Source organism: Motacilla alba, chromosome 2 (genome assembly GCF_015832195.1).
Source record: "Motacilla alba alba isolate MOTALB_02 chromosome 2, Motacilla_alba_V1.0_pri, whole genome shotgun sequence".
Taxonomy (NCBI): Eukaryota; Metazoa; Chordata; class Aves; order Passeriformes; family Motacillidae; genus Motacilla; species Motacilla alba.
Genome location: NC_052017.1, coordinates 98,646,225 through 98,658,743, shown reverse-complemented (window position 1 = coordinate 98,658,743; position 12,519 = coordinate 98,646,225). Strand labels below are relative to the sequence as shown.

Here is a 12,519-nt window from a genome sequence, read left to right as displayed (position 1 = left end):
ACTGCAGTACTGTAGATATTTTGTTTTGTCTTTTCTTTAACAGTGTATGTTTCTTTTCTTCCCCCCCCCCCCCCCCCCCCCCCCAATTCTAACAGTCATTTCTTGCTGTGCAGGTTTACATTTATTCTGCTATTTGATAGAAATGAAAAAATTCTTATTAAAATAAAATACATGATTATATTTGAGCTCCCATCTAAACCTGCATTTTATAGATGAGCCTTTTTTTTTTCTTTCGCAATAAATGAATAGGTTTGAAAAACTTTCATTTTAGGATCTCTTTTCCAATTGATTTTTGTAGGTCTGTAGAGGCTTTCAGGTTTATTGTCCTTTATTCACCCCAAGATAACCTGAATTCGTATGGTTTATCCATATTCCAGACTCTTGAAATTCTCTTACTACTCTCTGGCACAGCTAAATGACTTCCTGGAATTACTCTGAGGTTAATTCCCTACCATATGCTCTGGACTGCTTCAGGATGTTTTACTGCTGAAAGCCATTCTGCCTTAAAGTTTTGTGAGCTCTGCATTATTTTGGCAGGAACAATTCAAAATTTTCTCACAAGGGTTTCTAAATTACAATCTGCTTTGTAGCATCCTTCCAGACTGGCTAGTTGCTTCCTTACCTGGGTGGCTGACTTCCTTGGAAGTGTTTGAATTTTATCTCTGGTGTTATGTTTTTTGAATTCTTTGTTGTAGCATGCCATGGTTGAATCAAAGTGCTTTTCCTATCTGTGGAGCTTATTATTTTATTGAGGAGAACTGGCACTGACAAGCTCAGCAATTCCCTTTGCTAGTCCAGACCTGGCTTAGGAGTTTTAAAATTCAAAACCTGTCTTTGCTGGCACAACTAGTTTATGTTGGAAATAGCACTTCAGTGACTAAAAATAGCTTTTAAATCAAAATATCCTATTCTCTTGGACTTAAACTCCAAAAGTTGCTTTTGAAACTAAGAGAGCACTAATTACTTGATTTTAAGGAGATTAGATGTTAAAGGAGAGTCTTGAGTTCCCTTTTACAGCAAAATTAGAAGTCCATGTTTTCTATTTAAGCATATACTTTTATACAAATGCAAGGTTTAGAAAAAAATTAACTTAATTGGAATTTAAACAGCAGAATTTTAAAGTAGTGTATGCATTGAATTGAAATTATTGATACCAAATGAATTTGCTCATATCTGAGGTAATGCAGCATGATGCAGATTTTAGTTTGGATTTTTCTGAAATGACAAAAGATAATTAAGACATTTGCTTAGTTTTTTGTCCTTGCATGAAAATTATCAGCAGAATTAGCTTAGTGTGGAGGTCTGGTTGACAAATATTTGTGTGCTTACTTATTTTTTAATTCATTCTTTGGTAACTCTGAAAAATCTCTGGCAGTATACTACAAGCATAGCATTACTTTGGGTGTAATTGTTAGTATTTTTAACTCTTCACACTGATGTTGCACAGCACCCCATAAGTGCCTCTATAATTTTCAATTTGATGAAGTGCTCACCAGTTGCAGTTTGTCCTGGAACAGTGGAACATCTTCTTAAATGTACTCCTCAATTCTGGGCTTCGGAATGCGAAAATCATAGGGTTGATGATGGCATTGCACATGATGAGTGTCCCATTCACGTGGAAAATGGACATGTAGCAGGCACAGTAAGGGTTATGGGGGCAAAACCTTGCTAAAAGGATGTGAAGAACAAAGGGGGCCCAACAGCAAAGGAAAACTCCAAGAAAAATAGTCAGTGTGATCGCGCCTTTCGTGTTAGTTCTGTGATGGATGGTGCTGCTGGGCAGTGAGGCAATCTTTTTGGCGTGAGATCGAGCCAGGAGGAACATGTGGACATAGAGGCAGAGAATGAAAAACATCATCAAAGGGAATAGGATGGTGAAGGGAATGACTGTTGCTGCTTCATAGGAGAAGAGGGCGATGGCAATGCTGCTGCCGGCACAGAAGGCCCAGATGATTGCTAGGATCACCAAGGCTCTCCTCAGTGTCATGATGTTGTGGTAGCGCAAAGCGTAGAAGATAGTGATGTATCTGTCTGCTGCAATGGCTAGCAGGCTGAAAATAGACCCCAGCAGAGACAGAATGAACATGGAGTCCATGGCATCATCCAGTTTTTTCTCGAAGTCTCCGTGACGTGTCAGGTATCCCATTTTGCACAAGATGATAAAGATGTTCTCCAGAGTTTTGTACAAGCTACCTAACATGTCTGAAATGGCTAAACTGCAAATGAAGAAGTACATGGGCAAGTGTAAATTCTTATTTCTCACAACAGCAATGAGGATAAGTAGATTTTCCAGTATCCCAGCGGCAGCAACAGTGAAAAAAACTTCCTCTGGCACCACAACCTGGGTGCAGTCAGTGGTATTTAATGAAAAATCACTTATGTTTTCGAAAGATGGAATGCTTGTCTGCCCTGGGTGTTTGATTAAGTTGGAAGGTCTCTCAGTGCTCATTCTTCTGGTCATGGAAAGAGTCTGAGTTGCTTCTTTTTCGGGTTTGGCTTTATTGTGAAGCTGACCTGTCAATCAGACCATTCTTCTTTTGATCAAGGCTCTCTCCTTCATCTGGAGCAATTTTAAGACTTAACTGAAATGTTTGGAATTTCTCCTACAATAAGACATGTAGAAACATTAATATCAGGAAGAAACTGACCACACATATGAGGCAAAAATAGATATTTGAAATATCATCTATAGCAGTTTAAAGCACACTTATAATCACCATAGAGAAAAAAAATTGGATGAAATAGGAGCTGTTCAAGGCTTCACTGAACCTTAAAGAGAAACAAAGTGTAAATTCTGTTTTAGCTTCAAAGTGATTAAAAAAAATATGTGTAATTTTCTTTACTAATGTGCATCCCATATTTACTGAAGCTAATCTTACAGACTTGAAGAGTTTGGCAATCTTTACTGGCCCAGCTGTTTGCTTTGAGAAAGCCTGGCAGTTCTCACAAGATTTTCAGCATTATTAGACACAAATAAAACTAATGCCAAGATAAACTCTCGTTCAGAACAATAACATGTTTACCTCCACACTGTTGATGGTGTAATGAAATGCCCTCAATTTAGATGCAAACATTCGTAAATATTGATGTATTTAGAGGCATGTTAGATGTTACTGAGAGGCTTCCTTTTCATTTATAATTGAAACTGTCCTTTGATTCCATGAAAGTATTTCTAAGATCCAAAGCATAACTTTTTCTTGTCTGTATTTTACAACTATCTAAAGCCCCAAATATCATTTTGGCATCGGGATGATGTTTTCCTTTCTCTATAATGATCCTAATCTAAACTCCATCCAAGCGTATAGAATTCTTTCCAAAGGAATAGACTTTTTACTCTTTTCATTAATCTATAAATTGATATGATATTAATTTAGCTTGGGTGTGACCCATAAATGATAGGAAAGAGTTTTTCTTGTTGTCTTCATAGTCAATTTTGGGAAATACAGGTGCAGTTTTGGTATTTAGAAAGTCCCCTTCTTTACAGATATATTTTCACTGAATGGGCTGTCAAGCACTGGAACAGGCTGTCCAGAGAAGTGATTGGTTCACCATCTCATGAGGTATTTAAATGAGCTATGGATGTGACACTTAGGGACATTGTTTAGTGATGACTTGGCAGTGCTGGGTTAATGGTTGGACTGAATGATTTTAGACGTCTTTTCTAGCCTAAATGAGTCTAAAATTTCATTATTCCCCCTCTGTTTTTAAGTTTTAATCAGCTTTCTTTGACACTTTCATATCAGTAAATCTTGAAATTTCTTTGCACATTTGCTCATAATCAGGGTTGCTGAATATTATAACACACAGTTACTGTTTCAAAGGGTGAAGTTAAAAATTTCATTTATTTTGTATACAAACAAGGCTTGGAGCACCAGCCAGCACAAATTTGATGAAAATATATCACTTAAGAGGAAGCATTCAGGAGAGTACCCATACATATCTGAAAACACAGGTTGTGTAGTGGGAAAAATGAACTGTATTGCACTGCAGCATGTGTGGACATTCCCAAAGATAATTAGGCTGGCATCTGTCAGTATGTGATGGAAGGAGTTACTAACAAGAATAAGAAACTTGACAATGTCTTTGTAATGATATGTTTTTCCTATTCTCACCTGGAGCTACTGTCACAGTTAAGTTTAATGATTTCTAATCTAGCACTCTGTTACCAATTTTCACTCTTTATAGGAAGTCAGCACAGACACTTCAGACAAACCTTCAATAGGATTTAAACAGGAGAATCAGCCAGCAAACATTTATTAAGTTGCTGTTTTATCAAAACTGTGTTTCAAGGATGCTTCTTTGCTGATATAGTTGTATTGCTGAAGTAATCTACCTGAAAAACATGAAGTTTCCTTCACTGAAAAGATACAATATTATGAATGGCATGGTATATTACATCTGCTGCTTATAATTTTACAGTAACTTTGTTTTAAGCTAAGAGCAAAGAATTTATAAGGGCCTTGGTGCATTGACAATAAACTGAATACTTACATCTCTTAATGTTGTTTTCCAAAAATCAATAGAAAGCAAAAAAAGACCATCTTGTTTCATTTCAGCATGTATACATGGCTACTGTTCTATTAGGGTTCCACCAAAGATCTTGTCCATTATCTCCTTTTCTGATACTTCAGTGTGGTGCACAGTCATATTTCAATCTCAGATATCCCAGACAGAAATGTCTGTGTATTCAGTGTTTCACATGGGTCATAAATCCAGTGCTTGATCTGCACAACAGTCATTATATCATACATCAGCAGTAAGTTCCACAGTTACAGGATTGTTTTCACTGCTACTGATCTCCCAGGTAGTGTGCATTGAGTAGTTTAGTGGTTCTAAGCAGTGTAGGAACAGGCAGACTACACATGGGAGGTAAAGCTGTTGTGAACATGATGAGTAACATCAGTGGTACCCTCAGAAAAATGACTCTGGGGCCCCAAGAAGCCCAGGATGAAAAAAGGCTGCTAGGATGCCACTGGATCCATGGGTGGTAACTGTCTTCTGCTTGATCTCTCTCTCTCCCCTCCTCGCCCTTTTATATTTCTATCTCTCTACCTCACACATACTCTTAAATAAAATCCATAGTATTACTTTGGCATATGGTCTTGTGTTCACTTTCACTTGGGTGGAGGCATCTTTCAATAACTGGATCTTAACAGGGTCTTGAAAGGTAATGGGAAAAGAAGACACTTTGGAGCTTGGATGTGTATTTCTACTGTCAACAGAAATTAGAGCTAAGGTCCTTTCACACAAGTATAAAAGGTGAAAAAAAAATGTTTACACTCCTGTGTTAATACCAAATACAGTTTGGATGCAACAGATTTCCTCTCCCCTGTCAGTACCTTGCCAGTTTGCTTTGTACTGTCCAGATGAAGGGTGCATGCCACTCACTCTCTGAAATACCTCAGATTTATCTTTTGCAGGTACCTGCAAGGTCAACCTTTCCCAGCTAGTGCCTAAATTTCAGAATTATTATAAATAAGACACTACAATTTTTAAATTAAAAAAAGCCATATAGGACAATTCTGGTTTTCCTGGCAATCAATAGCTGAATTATTTGGATTTTAGCTTTTTTGAGGTCATTCATGGTCTGAATAAATCTGCCTGACTGTAGCAAGAAATGTAAAACAGTCAAAAAGCAAATGAAAGACTCTTAAAATCTGAAACACATTTACATATGTAGCTGTATAACAAAACCAGCAAAAAATTCAGACCATTCTTGTTTAAATTAGATCCTGGATAGAGAAATCAACAGCTCAATAACACTGGATATTCAGAAACATTATTTATCTAGCAGGATGCAGTCTCCCAAGCTGGTATAGTGGGCAATGAACTTATGGCAAGAGTAAAGTTACTTAAAATGCATATATTTTGCTCCTTATGATGCCCTTGTTGCTTGGAAAGTGTGTTTGCCCTGGTTTATATCACACAACCAAAAGCCAGCCCCGGTACTTCAGCTTGTGCAAGGCTGAGAATACCCTTGAAGATGCTGGGAACTTCCAGTCCTCCAGAGCATTAGCCTTGGGCACAAACCATAACTCTCTCCTGTGTGTCCTGTGCCTGCTGATAACTAAAATACAAATTTCTCTGCAGTAGAAATACAATGACTTAGCATCTGAAAGGTCTGGGAATAATAGGTCTGCTCTTGATTTTTATTTTTTTTTTAATTGGATGAAAACTTAATTCACTGAATAAATAAATAACACATTTCCCTCTATGCCAAAGTATTAAATAAACTGGCCAGGTCAGCTGCAATAGCAATGAAAGTAATTTCAGCTGTGAACCACAATGAAAAGATATGTTTAAAAATTATATACCTTAAATACTGCATAATTTCCCAGGGGCTTTTTTTGTTTTATCTATTATTGTTTTAATGGCAAACCATACTTCCTTTTATCACAGGGACCACAAGATGTATTTACTCTCTAAATAGCTGTTAGTAAATAAAACCTGAAAGGGTACTGAGTAGTTTCTTCAGCTTTAGGACGGCACAAAACAGCTGTGATAATGAGCCAATTATGTAGAGGCAATGATTTCTTTCCAGAACCATGAAATGTAGGAATTCCTGGTTCTATATATCTAAATTTTTGGGGAAAAAAAGGTAATTTTGAAGGAATGGAACAGAATAAGGGATTTATGTATCAGACACAGTGTAAACAGTATCTTTCACAACCCACTCAGTATATAAATAGGTGGTCATTTGTCACTAGAAATGCCATAACCTTCCCTCAGTCCCCCAAAGTCTCCAACGTATTAGCACTTGCTTCTATGCCTTTATCTCTAGCTAGCTCCAAAACTTTATCACTGGGACACTGGGTAATCTGTTCAGTTTGGTTCCCCTTGCCTGCTGCGGCTTAGAATGACCTCTTTTGTCTGAAAATGCCAGCCAAAGTCCCACGGACAGGAGCAATGCATTTTTTCAGTCACTCGCGTTCAAGCTGTTGCAATTTTGTATCAAGATACATTTGACAAAACACTATGGACAAATACTTGTTTCTAGCTTTTCTGGGAGTACCAGGCATTTAAAAAGGAACCAAACTACTCAAAAACATGGATGTGGAGGCTTAGCTTTTAAAGCTGTAAAACAATAAAATGGCAACCTCTTTTCCTCCTTTTTTTTTGTCTTTAGTAGTTTGGCAATGGCTTTCATGGAGACAAGAAGGACTGGGCCTGTTATAGGCAGGTGAGTTATGAGGACAGGATGATCCCTACATGTGCTAATGGGAATTTCTTTTTTGTCTGCCAGCCTGGCTTAACCCTGAACGAGCGAGTAAGGGAAAAAACACATCAAGCCTGATCCTGCCTGGCCCTGCACATCCTATGGTTCTTTACAGTCATTAGAAGTAATTGTGTCAGAGGAATTACTCTAAAAAATACTGAAATACAGATTCCTAAAGGCCCTGTCAGCTTCTCTTCTTCCTGTAGCTTTTCTACCCATCTCAAAGTACTGAAAATATCTCACTCACTTCTAGGTTGACCATGCTTAAGGTACCTCAGCATTGCCTGTACAAAAAAAATCCCAAAAAGAAACCTGCCTGCTTGAGGAACACTAGCAGATCATAAGTGAAACATCCTCAGCTGTAATTGTTAAACTCTTGAATAAAATAGTTTCCTCAAATGACCTCGATTTGAAATCTCTCACCATTTATTAAGCAGACACAAATGGTGCAGGAAGCATCCAAGAAAGTTTCTAAAATTTAGTGGCAGCACAGTTCTCTGATATTGTCCAAATATTTTTCCTTTATAGGGAATCCTTCTGAAAGCATTGGTATCTCCCATCAGTAACTGAGATGGTTAAAAGGTGCACATCTGGTAACTTTCTTTCCTATAAAACTAAGAAAGTCTATATTTTAAGTTAGGCATTGTATGTTAAAAACTTTATTCAGGAAACACTGAACAAAACAGTGGCTGTGATCACAAAAGAGCGATGGCATTAATTTCCATTCTTCTGAAATCAGAATATTTCACTTCTGAATTTGAAATGTCTCATTGCCAGCATTGAGATAGAACAGAAAAATCTCTTTCCTGGGAAGGAACATGAGTTTCCCCAGCTTACTGCTGTAAGTACAGCTAGGAAAAAGTACCACGTGGTCACATGCCATTGTTCAGTTGCTAGAACTTGTATCTTCTCATCAAACTAAACATATTTCATATAAAAAAACCTAATTTATGCCAGAATAGAGTACTGGTGGCTTTGATAGAATCATTTTCTTTCTAAGTATTTTTATCCTCTTTTCTTTTATTTTTTAAAACTACAGTGTAGATAAAACAATATCAAATAAGGGTATGTGAAAACAGTGAGGAAAATTGGAGAGGCTAAGATACGTGGATCTTCATCGCACAATCTTTTGAAATTTTATTAACAACTGCAATTAGTATCCATGCTGTATTAGGTAATTTATTCTTTTGCTTTGATCTCCCTCTAGTGTTCAAGAAAATAGTGTCAGCCAGGTATTAATGACTGATCGGAGCTATTCTAATTATTCACACGAGTGGACATTATATAATACTGTGTTTCCTAATCTCGAGTTCATGAACTGTTATCAAGCCTAGATAAACTGTTTTTTTGTGTAAGGGTTCACTGCCATGGGTCTTGGTGATTTACTGCACCAGGATAGTGATTGCATGTCCCATATCATTTCAATGTTGCTACTTTCTTAGAAATAACTTCACATTGATAGAGATGGCACTTTTCGAAGAAAAGAGCAAGGAAGAAAAAAAGGGAAGTGTATATGTATACAAGCTAAGTGCATTAAAAAGTATTTTTATATCTAAAGCTATCCATATACCAATTGGTTTAACTACTACCAAAATTTCACTAACATGATTACAACTGTGACTTCCTTTTAAAAACACTTTCTAGAGTGAAATTAAGGTGAAAATCATGATGAAATTTTAAATGTATGACATATGTGTATGTTGAAGAGACTTCTTTTTTCCTGACTTTGAAAATCACATAAAAGCATTTTCTGACCAAATCATAAACTGAACAGACTGGAGATCTTGCAAAGATTACAGCTGAAAAAAAATTTGAATGTTTGGTTTACTTCTTATGGGTACTTCTCTTTCTTTTTTCCTTAAGATCAGCACCAAGGTTACACACTTATGTGTTTGTTTTATGAATAAGGAAAAATCAGGAAAGATTTTCGTATTCATAATAATGGTCAAGTATATTCACTATGTCATGATTTTGTTGCAAAAAAAAAAAAAAAAGCCAAAAAAAACCCAACAACAACAACAAAAAAATAGTAATAAGGCATCTAAGCTATGCAGAAACAAACTGGTCAGGACTACTTCTCTCTCTACCATGTCAGTGTAGCTTCATGCAAAACGTGCATAGCTCTGGGTGTTTCAGCAAAGAAACCTGGAAGCAGGTAAAGGAAAAAGGATTAAAAAAGGATGGACTGAGCTCTTAATATGCTTAACAAAATAAATCTTTGCAGTAGCAGAGAGAAAAAAGGAATTATTTAGGATACTTATGAATGAAATGGCAAGAACCATTAAAAAGGCAGAGAGAAAAAGAAATTAAAGCTGAAAACCCAGGAAACATTTTCTAATTGATTAAATTCTTGTGTATCATTTTTCACATACAATTTCTGAGTCTTTAAGCTATGCTATTAGCTGAGGTACCTGGAAATAAAAAAAAAAGCTGCTTAAAATGTTGGAGGTTATATCAAGACTTGGGTTTTGTCACAAGGCATAAACACAGAATGTTCACAAAGTCATTAGTGAACTTTATTTCACTAAGTCTTTAGTGAAATAATCTTCTTCATATCAAATGTGTGGACAATTCATTGAAAATGAGTAACCTGAAGAGATTAAAGCTAGCACCTGTACAAAATCAAGTGCTGTAAATTCATTAATGCTCTTCTGACTGGTGTTCTGCTTCCTTTTTCAGTAGTTACACTTTGGAGGAGCCTTCCCACCAGTGTAAACAACACACTGTGGCCTGGGGAGGGGGAACTTCTGCAAGTCATTTACTACACAGCTATCAGGGTAGCGAGTAAATTGCAGTGAAGGTTTCCCCTGTCTCTACTGCTGGACTGTATATGAGATCATGAGAGTTTTTTCCTGAAACATATGGAGTCTCACTCTCTGCGAAGCTTCTGTTGCTTTGTAAAATTGGGATATTTTAAGAAATACAACTATTGTGCTGCACTAAGAAATATAATTATTAGTCAGTTGTAATTTTTACAACATAATCTACCCAAAGTTAAAAAAAAAAACAAACCAAAAGACAAAACCAAACCAAGCTTGCTCTGCCTGATGCAGGTAATTGCTTTGGAAGTGGTGTACTTATAACCTTTGGTCACATCCTTCACCCTCAGATCAGTCTCATGTCATCGGAGACACTTGGTGACAAGCTACACTCATCAGTGCCTACTAAATATGTTTCTTTACTAAGATTATAGTGGAAAGATTATTGTTTCTTTGAAACAATAGTTACTGTGCCCCAGACTTTGTAGCTGGCTTTTATTACACTATTCTTTCCTATTTGTTTCCAGAAGAAATTAATTTTAAGCCTATAAAGATGTAAATTTCTACAAAGAATGAAAAATTACATTGGATTTGAACACAGGGTGAATAGTTCTTTGGGATCTTTGTAAAATCAATCAAGAGGCCTTCAAGTGACATTTCTGGAGGCCATTGCTCTGTTTTTACACTTTCCACTAAATCACTATTTGCCATTAATAATGCCATCACAAAAGTTTTGCCAACAAGCATTAAGGAAATCTTCTTTACAGAAAAGCATTTACCATTTTATGAAAAAGAACTCCTGTGTTTCTGCTCTAAAGAAAGAAGCACCCCTAGCTGCTCTTTTAGGAGACAGCCATCTTTTTCTCTGGCTGTGTTTTCTCCAATAGTTGCAAATAAAATAGTAGTCAAAGTAGATGGTATCATTGGAGTAATATTTAATATTTTTAAATGACAGAAAACAAGGGTATGAATTTATAGCATGTAGCCTGCTGTTTAAGTTCATTATCTTATGGTATGTATTGGGTATCTCTTATTGAAACAAAAAAGTGCATCAAAAATACAGCATCTTCTTTCCTGAGAGCTACTTCAAAGTGCCATTGTGCTTTTTGTCTTGCCACTGAATGAATATATTTACATCCATTTATTCTAAAAAGCAAATGTAGTGAAAAGACAATGATTAAAAGATTAATTAATTAAAAGATGGTTATTTTCTCTGGGAAGCCTGTAGAACGGGGGCAGGGTGAGAAAAGTACATCTTTCAGGTTTGTCTTTTCAGAGCCATCTTCATTCCATATGTTTGGGAGGGAGAACGAGTAGAAAAAAAAAGTGTGGAAGGACTCATATCTAAATTCTCCAAGACTGTAAAAATCTACTTGCATTTTGAGTAGTGGCCACATAAAGCTTTAGTCTGGTTACATGTTGGCATTCAGTGCTACTGTGACTTCTGCTATAGGTGGAAGTAGACAAAATCTCATTGCAGAAGGTATGCTGTCATCCAAAACCACCTCTGGAGAGGTCTGGGAGATTTATGAAGATACCTAAGATTAGGTAATTTTTGCTTGTTTTTTTCCCATGAACATTCCCATGAATGGGGAACCCCTATGGCAATGATGCTATGGCAGAACAGGTATTTCCACTTCTACACAGGTATCATGGAATTACAGGTGTATATAGGGGGAGTGTGTGTGTGTGTGTGTGTGGTGAAATTTGCCTTCTGCTTCTGGTCTGAAATAGTTAACAGAGAAAGTAAAAGGATAAATAATAGTTCCCGTTATCTACAACAACAAGTTTTAAGCAGAGACATTTGTTCTGCCCTCATTTGTGGTTATCTGCTTCAAGGCAGAGACTGCTGCTGTTCTCTGCCTTCCTCTCTTGTGTGCTGCTGTCTGACACAGGATTAAGTATCTAAAAGTAATGGCAATTAGAGTGCAGCAAACCACACAGTCGCCTGAGAAATCTGTAACTGTCAGGTACATCGATGGAATTATTCAATACTTGAGCAAGTGAGAACAGAATTTGGTCTCCCTGAACAGAGTGAATACAAAAAAATCATACCTGGCAGGTGTAGTCCTCCTCAGATAATTCCCAGTCTAGACTCAGAAGATCACTCATTGATGACCAGCTAAAAAGTCTCTGAGGGATGTGTGGCCTCTGGCTGATGCAGTGAAAAAACCCAGAACAGTTGAAGCAGGAAAAACAGTAAAAAAAGATAAGAAACATTTCAATAGAAGTTTTCCTACTCTTTAAGTTAACTTCTTCCATTGGTAAAGAGGATAATCTTACTCAGTCTTCATACAAGATGCATAAAACCCCTGCCAAAATTTTGCTATAAGAAGAATGATTGGAAGATGAAAGATTTCAGGGAACATTAGGAAATATGGCACTTCATTCCACAATAACATTGCATATTTCTAATTCCTCCAAGGAGGATTTTTGACATTAGATATATTTTGTAAACCTCCACTTACCTGCTAGTGAAACCACTGTGAGTCAGTTTGCTGGTAGCTCTGGGAGCAAGATTATTTATAAAGGAAATGAAGCCAA

The 12,519-nt window shown here is 36.7% G+C and overlaps 1 protein-coding gene across 1 annotated transcript; it reads right to left on the bottom strand.

The window, feature by feature from the left end:
- Positions 1-1,414: 1,414 nt before the first annotated feature.
- On the bottom strand, positions 1,415-12,133 carry MC2R (melanocortin 2 receptor). The gene is made up of 2 exons (XM_038128483.1): positions 12,031-12,133; positions 1,415-2,603 (listed from the first exon to the last, which is right to left on the bottom strand). The coding sequence occupies exon 2, from the start codon at positions 2,459-2,461 to the stop codon at positions 1,490-1,492; it is 972 nt and encodes a 323-aa protein (XP_037984411.1). The 5' UTR covers positions 2,462-2,603; positions 12,031-12,133; the 3' UTR covers positions 1,415-1,489.
- Between the last annotated feature and the right edge of the window lie 386 nt (positions 12,134-12,519).

Excerpts from the sequence above, each read along its gene's own strand:
- MC2R (XM_038128483.1), bottom strand. The coding sequence starts at position 2,461 with ATGACCAGAAGAATGAGCACTGAGAGACCTTCCAACTTAATCAAACAC.